The sequence below is a fragment of the Nicotiana tabacum genome, chromosome 16 (assembly GCF_000715075.1).
Source record: "Nicotiana tabacum cultivar K326 chromosome 16, ASM71507v2, whole genome shotgun sequence".
Classification (NCBI taxonomy): Eukaryota; Viridiplantae; Streptophyta; class Magnoliopsida; order Solanales; family Solanaceae; genus Nicotiana; species Nicotiana tabacum.
In genome coordinates, this window is record NC_134095.1 from 3,351,673 (window position 1) to 3,359,601 (window position 7,929).

Below are 7,929 nucleotides of genomic sequence, written 5' to 3' on the forward strand. Positions count from 1 at the left end.
ACGGGCCTCCTGAACCTCCCGTGGCAAATAATGGGCTAAAAAAGCCTCAGAGAAATCCTCCCACTCTGCTGGCGGAGTATCAGGTCCTCTAGATCTCTCCCATGCCTCATACCATAGGACGACTACATCACGTAGTCGAAAAGAAGCCAACTCCACAGCCTCGGTGATGGAGGCATGCATCACCCTCAATACTCTATACATTTGGTTTATAAAGTCCTGGGGATCTTCAGTGGAATTGGATCCTGTAAATAATGGAGGGGACAAGTGAAGAAACTCTCGTACCATCGAGCTTCCTGTCCGATCTCTCCGGGCATCTGTTCCTGACTCTAGTTGTCGCTCATTAATAGAAACCCTCCTAGTCAGCAACTGAACTGCCTCCCTCATCCCCTGCTCCCCAGTCTCTAATGGCGGAACAACAGGTGCTAGAGGTCCTGTGTCTCTAGCTGCCTCAAATACTAATATAACTGGTGAGACTGGGGCTACTGCATCTCCCTGGGCTCCAACAAGTGCAGGGGAAGCTGAGACTAGGGGTACTGGAGACTCACTGTGTGCCTCTAAGGGAAATCTATCCCTCTGACCCGGTGGGGAACGACTGGTACTTTCCCCCGGAGGAAGCTGAGACTAGGGGTACTGGAGACTCACTGTGTGCCTCTAAGGGAAATCTATCCCTCTGACCCGGTGGGGAACGACTGGTACCTTCCCCTGGATTCATACATATCTCTCGCTGTGCCATCTCCTGAGCGTAGGTAGCCTGTAAGATAAGAAACACAAAGCACGATTTAGATTTCATATGTTCTTATAACTTCGCTCTATAACACGATCTATTAATTGAAAGAAACATAATCATTCCTAAATGCCTCATAGTCTCCTGATTATAAGTGTAGACGTGTGATTTTTGACCCTCCCCGAGAATTTTCACATTTTTAGCGTAAATATTTAATTTAGGTCTAATATAGCTATTTTAGCTAATTTTGACTATTTTTATTTTATTTCGTCACAAAAAGAAAATTACAAAATATATATATATATAAATTTTAGTTTATGCATTTCTCATAAACTTGAAAAATACAAAAATGTTACTTTATATTTTTTATCTTCATATAATTTCGAAAATTACAAAAAAAAAATTTAGTTTCATTAACATTTTATAGTCATTTTAATCTTTAGAGAAAAAAAATAATACTTTATATTTTATCTTTATATAAAAAACGAAAATTACAAAATAGTTTTATTAATGTTTTGTAGCTATTTTAATCTTGAAAAAATATTAAAAAATAGTTTTGTTTCAAATGTCAGTCTTATTTTGGTAGTTATTTTACATACATAGGATTAATTGAACAACGTCGTGTTCTTATTCTTGGGTCTGGGCAAAAGAATAATATTTGGGTTCAAACTACCCGTTTTTAGGCCTAATTTTTGGACCTAGCCCACAACAATCCAAACCCCCCACACATGGGGGACACGCATGGGGAACATGAACAGAACACAATGTGATGGGGCTCACATTTGGAGACATTTGTCTCTCATGCTTGCACACGTGAGACCCATCACATGCTTTTATATACACGGACAAGGCTAGAAGCTGGGGGAGGAGAAAAAAGAAAATTTTAAAAACAAATTGGAAGAAGGCACTGTTCACCTTCTTCTTCATCTTTTGAACTGAAGAAAACGAAAAACAAAAAACGAAAAGGTTGGCCATTGCTTCTTCTTCTATCACGTCCAAACGATACCAGTTTTCTGTCCCGTCGACCATTCCGTCGAGCAGCAGTTGCTGCAGCTGCTTCACGCAATAACCATCGCCACCCCTTCTTCCTCCATTGAAACCAGCTCCATACACATCCCGTCGACCACCCTCCGTCGCTGTTTCTGTCCAAACGACCCAGTCGCCATAACCAGCCCCAACTCCCACCGTCGTCCATCACCCACGAACAGCCACGAACACCATAGCCATCCATTCGTTTCTTCTGCCTCTGCTTCGTCACCACGAACAGCCACAACAACAAGCTTAACCCCCGTTTCCCGTCGTCAATACCACCCTAAACGACGACCATGACTGCCTGAAACCGGCGACCACCAGCAGTCTGTCACTCCAGCCACAGTCTTCTTCTCCAGCCAGCGACCAAAACCCCCGAATTAGCAGCCCGCCGAGCAGCTGTTGCTGCGTTCTTCTCCTTCGTCGACCACCTGCTTCGCCGCCCCAGTTTCTACTTCAGTCCGAAGAACCAGCAATCTGCTTCTTCCTCACATCCAAACGACCCCTTCTGCTTCATCTTCTCGTATCAGTCTGCTGCGTCGGAAAAAACCAGCAGCAGCCAACATCTCGGGTCACTGACAGTCTTGGTTCGAGCTTTCTGTTTCCGTTGAGGTCGTCGTTGTTCGTCGAGGTCCGGTACGTCGAGGTTGTTGTTCGAGGTTTCGTCGCAGTTCCAACACATCAGACGTTAATCACAAGTAGGTCACCTCTGCCCATGTCCTTCATGTTAGAAAAATAATAAACAAAATTGGCTTTGAGGCATGAAAATCGACTGTCATTAAAGAGTTATCGCTTGTATACTAATTTAGGGAAAATACAAAACGATTCTCTTCAGGATACAACAAAGCCTGCAGTAACACTTGTGATTTTCTATATCCACTTCGTTGGAATTCTTGTGTATTTATAGGCAACCAATAGACCCTTTCAGAAAAGATGTCTTGTTTCACAAACAGACACGACTATTTATTCGAATTTTGAATTTAAAATTCAAATAAATAATTAACTCTAGGATCTCGTGCCTGTTGAGTTAATCTGGTACCTGTTGAGTCAGTCTCGTGCCTGCTGAGACAATCTCGTGCCTGTTGAGTCAGTCTCGTGCCTGTTGAGACTATCTCGTGCCTGTTATGTGCTATTTCATAATGATCAGTTCCGAAGCTAACAGGCACGGTACGAGTAAGGTCGGTCCCGGGAGTGTTTCACATAACAGGCACGGAACTTCTTTCTTCCGATGTGGGAAGAATCCCACTTCCAACTTGCCAATAACAAACTATCTTACAATCCCCCACTAGTTTGTTATTTCGCTTCATAACACTTGTGAATAATTGAAAGTATCTTTTACAGATTTGAACTTTCCTTTAGTGTAAGTATATTAAAGTTTTGACGAAGTTAATGGTATCTTAAGATTTGAACCACAACTCCTTGTGCCAAAACCGAAAATACCACACACACGGCGTTATCTAGTAGCTTAGAAAATCCAGTATTCGCTTTAGCACGTTTATGGCCATGTGCTCATCCTGAATTCATGAATATTTACAAGATCAACCCTTTAAATCTTGCTAGAAGCGGCACCACTTCAATATTCATATAGGTGGAATTAGTTAATATGTCCCTGTTACTCCAGACATTAATAATTCCATTAAGATTAATCAACCTCTTCATGTAATAGTATGCACTTTGGAGTTTATCTTTATGCCCCTGTTATAACAAGCATTTAATAATTCCTTAACTCCTCATATAACAGTAAGTAGTACAATAGAATTAGGGCTCCTAAAGAGGAGATCAGTGCTTAAACAATACAAGTAACTTGTTATTACCCATTGAACTTATATTGTTAGAGTGTATACTAACTCAAAGTGGGGTTCCCATTCCTTGTATTTAATTTAAGGGTCTCAACCTCATCCCTCCACAAGTTTGTTGTACTACATCTCTACCTAATGGCTTCGTAAGTGGATCAGCCAAATTCTTATTTGATCTCACATATATTATAGCTATAGCTCCATTTGTAATTAATTCTCTTATATAAGCATGTCTCAAGCTTATATGTCTCGATTTCCCATTATATATTTTATTGTGAGCAACACACATTGTAGTCTCACTATCACAGAATATGGAAATGGCTGGCATAGGTTGTGGCCACAACTTTATATCAAGTAACATATTCCTCAGCCATTCTGCTTCTTTTCCAGCAGCTGCTAATGCAATAAATTCAGATTCCATAGTAGAATGGGAAATACATGTTTGTTTCTTGGATGCCCAACTAATGGCTCCACCGCCTAGAGTAAATATCCATCCTGATGTGGATTTATTATCATTAACACTTCTAATTCAACTTGCATCAGAATATCCCTCTAATACATTAGGAAAACCATTATAGCAAATTCCTAAGTGCTTTGTATATTTTAAATATCCAAGTACTCTACTTATTGCTTTCCAATGATCATTACCTGGATTACTGGTAAACCTTGAAAGTTTACAAACAGCAAATGCAATGTCGGGTCTAGTGCAATGCATTAAATACATCATACTACCTATCGCACTTGCATACTCCAACTGTGCTACTGCTCTTCCAGTATTTGCAGTTAGCTTAACACTAGAATCATAAGGATTATTATACCCCTTTATTCCTAAATGACTGAATTTAGTAAGGATTTTATCTATATAATGTGCTTGTGACAAAGTCACTTGCTTGTTATATCTTTTGACCTTGATTCCCAAAATAGTATCAACTTCATTTAAATCCTTCATTTTAAAAACTGAGGTTAGATACTTCTTGGTCTCGGTAATTCCTTGTAGATTCGTACCAAAAATCAGCATGTCATCGACATATAAACAAATTATTACTCCATATTCTTTTGTAAATTTAGAGTAAATGCACTTGTCTGCATTATTATGTACGAATCCGGTTGATAGTATTACACTATCAAATCTTTCATGCCACTGTTTAGGTGCTTGTTTAAAACCATAAAGAGACTTTATCAATTTACAAACTTTCTTCTCGTTTCCCGGAAGAACAAAACCTTCAGGTTGTTGCATATATATTTCTTCACTAAGGTTCCCATTTAAAAAGGCTGTTTTAACATCCATTTGATGTACGTAAAGATCATAGATAGAGGCTAAGGATAAAAGGACTCTAATGGATGTTATTCTTGCAACAGGAGCATATGTATCAAAATAGTCTATGCCTTCCTTTTGAGTGAAACCTTTTGCAACTAATCTTGCTTTGAAGGTTTGGACAGAACCATATGTATTGTACTTTCTCCTAAAGACCCACTTACAACCTATAGGTTTTGATCCAAGAGGAAGATCAACCAAAACCCAAGTGTTGTTGGATATAATTGAGTCCATTTCATCATTAATGGCCTCTTTCCAAAAGGCAGCGTCTCTAGAAGACATTGCTTCTTGAAACGTCTTTGGGTCTTCTTCAACATTTAATACAATAGGAATTTGATTACAAACGTTTGTCCTATCTCCTTCAACAAGAAATACTATAGATTGTGAAGAAATAAAATCAGAACCAAGATGTTTTTCTTTTCTTATTCTTTGGCTTTTCCTTGGTTCTATCTGCATATCATCACTTCTTTCCTTAGTTTTAATAATTTCAGAAAGCGACAATTTATTAGCATCGATACGTTTTCCATTTATTTCAGTCATTTCATCAACATTGTCATTTATAAATCTATTTTCAATAAATTCAACATGTATAGATTCTATAATGACATTAGATTCTATATCTAGCAGTCTATAAGCTTTGGAGTGTTGTGCATATCCTACAAAAACACTTTTAATTCCTCTAGGACCCAATTTTGTTCTTTGATGGTCAGGTACTCTATAATAGGATATACACCCCCACACTTTAAAATAATTTAAATTTAGTTTTCTACCATTTCAAAGCTCATAAGGCGAAATATGCATACTCTTTGAAGGCACTCTATTTAAAATATAACATGCAGTTAGTAGTGCTTCACCCCATAAATTATGTGGCAAATGTGCATTAAGTAACATAGCATTAACCATATCCACCAAAGTTCTATTTTTTCTTTCCGCTAACCCATTTTGTTGAGGAGTATAAGGGGCACTCATTTGATGTATTAGGCCATGCTCTTCACAGAACTTATTAAATTCGTTAGGAAAATATTCTCCGCCTCTATCACTTCGAATAATTTTAATTTTCCTACTCCTTTGATTTTCCACAACAGACTTGTATTCTTTAAACTTTTGAAAAGCTTCGTCCTTAGTTCTAAGTAGGTAAACATATGTAAATCTAGAGAAGTCGTCTATAAAAGTAATAAAATATTTTTTGCCTCCTCTAGTAAATTCACACAAATCTGAATGTATTAAATCTAATAGTTTTGTGGATCTTTTAACTTTACGAAATGGTTTCTTTGTCATCTTTTCTTGTATGCAAATTTCACATTTTATATGTTGAGTTTTACATGAGATATAACCATTTTTGGACATATAATTCAAGGAGCCAAAATTTAAATGTCCTAGTCTAGCATGCCATAAACAAGAATCAGACTCAACTATGTAAGCAGAAACATAATTTATTTCATTAATACTCAATTTGAACATGCCGTTACAGTTATAGCCTTTTCCAACAAAAACACCATTCTTAGACACTATTACATGATCAGACTCAATAACTATCTTGAAGACTTTCTTTGACAGCAAAGCAGCGGACATTAAGTTTTTCTTCATATCAGAAACATGATACACATTCAGTAATGTCAACTTCTGGCCAGATGTGAAGTTAATCTCAATACTTCCTTTTCCAGCAACATCTGCCGCAACATGGTTTCCCATCAAGACTTGTTCAGAATCCTGCACTTCTGCATATGTCTTGAACGTCTTCTTGTCATAACAGACATGAATAGTAGCACCCAAATCTAGCCACCAATCTTGAGTATTTGTAGTAGCGGTAGACACATTCAACTCTGTGACCATACCAATTTGCATTGAAGAAACCATGGCAACCAGTCCTTGGGCAGAATTTTCCACTACGTTTGCCTTTTCAGAATTTCCAGATTTTTTAATCTTTCCAGACTTTTCGGTTTTGCCTACATTGAAATTTATTCCTGCCTTTCTATATCTGCAGTCCCGAATCATATGGCCTTTCTTTCCACAATGATGACAACTAAAGTTCTTTCTCTTTTTAAAAGAAGACTTTTTGGAAACTTTCAGATGTTTGTTCCCACTTCCTGAATCATTCTGACTGACAAAATTGACTGCAGAACTCGAAGGCTGACTAATAGCATCACGAGCACGAGTCTCACTTTCAATTTGAATGTGAGTACGAAATTGTTCCACAGTCATTTTATCCATAGAATGTAGGATTTTCTTTCTATAGTCATTCCAAGAGGAAGGCAATTTCGAAAGAATAGCACCTATTTGAAGTGCATCAGGAATTTTAACTTCAAGATCACTTAGTTTTGATACTAAGATTTGTAGTTCATGAATCTGATCCATTATAGGCCTAGTATCAAATATTTTAAATTCAAAGTACTGCAGAGCTAGGAATTTGTCAATACCTCGTTTTTCATTCTGGTATGCAGTTTGTAGAGCAGTCCAAATCTCTCTTGGCGACTTCAGATTGAAGTAAAGATCATAGAGTCGATCTGTCAAAGTATTCAGAATATGGCCGCGACACAACAGTTCATCATGTTCTCGTTTCTTCCTTGACTACGTCAGAATCTTCTGTTGTGGGCTCAGGCATCAGAGGCAAGGCAGAATCAAGAACATAGTAGATATTGAGAGCGGACAACAAGAATATCATCTTGTCTCTCCAACAGGTAAAGTTCGTTCCATCAAAGCGATCAAGTTTGATGAACTCCTTCGGATTCTCAACAACAGACATCAATTTCTCCATAGCAGATTAACTCTTTAAGATTGTTAGAAAAATAATAAACAAAATTGGCTTTGAGGCATGAAAATCGACTGTCATTAAAGAGTTATCGCCTGTATACTAATTTAGGGAAAATACAAAAGGATTCTCTTCAGGATACAACAAAGCCTGCAGTAACACTTGTGATTTTCTATATCCACTTCGTTGGAATTCTTGTGTATTTATAGGCAACCAATAGACCCTTTCAGAAAAGATGTCTTGTTTCACAAACATACACGACTATTTATTCGAATTTTGAATTTAAAATTCAAATAAATAATTAACTATAGGATCT

General features: G+C 37.6%; 1 protein-coding gene across 1 annotated transcript; it reads right to left on the minus strand.

Annotated features, from left to right (window-relative positions):
* Nucleotides 1–4,078: 4,078 nt before the first annotated feature.
* On the minus strand, nt 4,079–7,619 carry LOC142170623 (uncharacterized). Its single transcript, XM_075232514.1, has 3 exons — nt 7,541–7,619; nt 6,334–7,368; nt 4,079–5,031 (listed from the first exon to the last, which is right to left on the minus strand). Exons 1-3 carry the CDS (start codon nt 7,617–7,619, stop codon nt 4,079–4,081), a joined length of 2,067 nt encoding a protein of 688 aa, XP_075088615.1.
* Between the last annotated feature and the right edge of the window lie 310 nt (nt 7,620–7,929).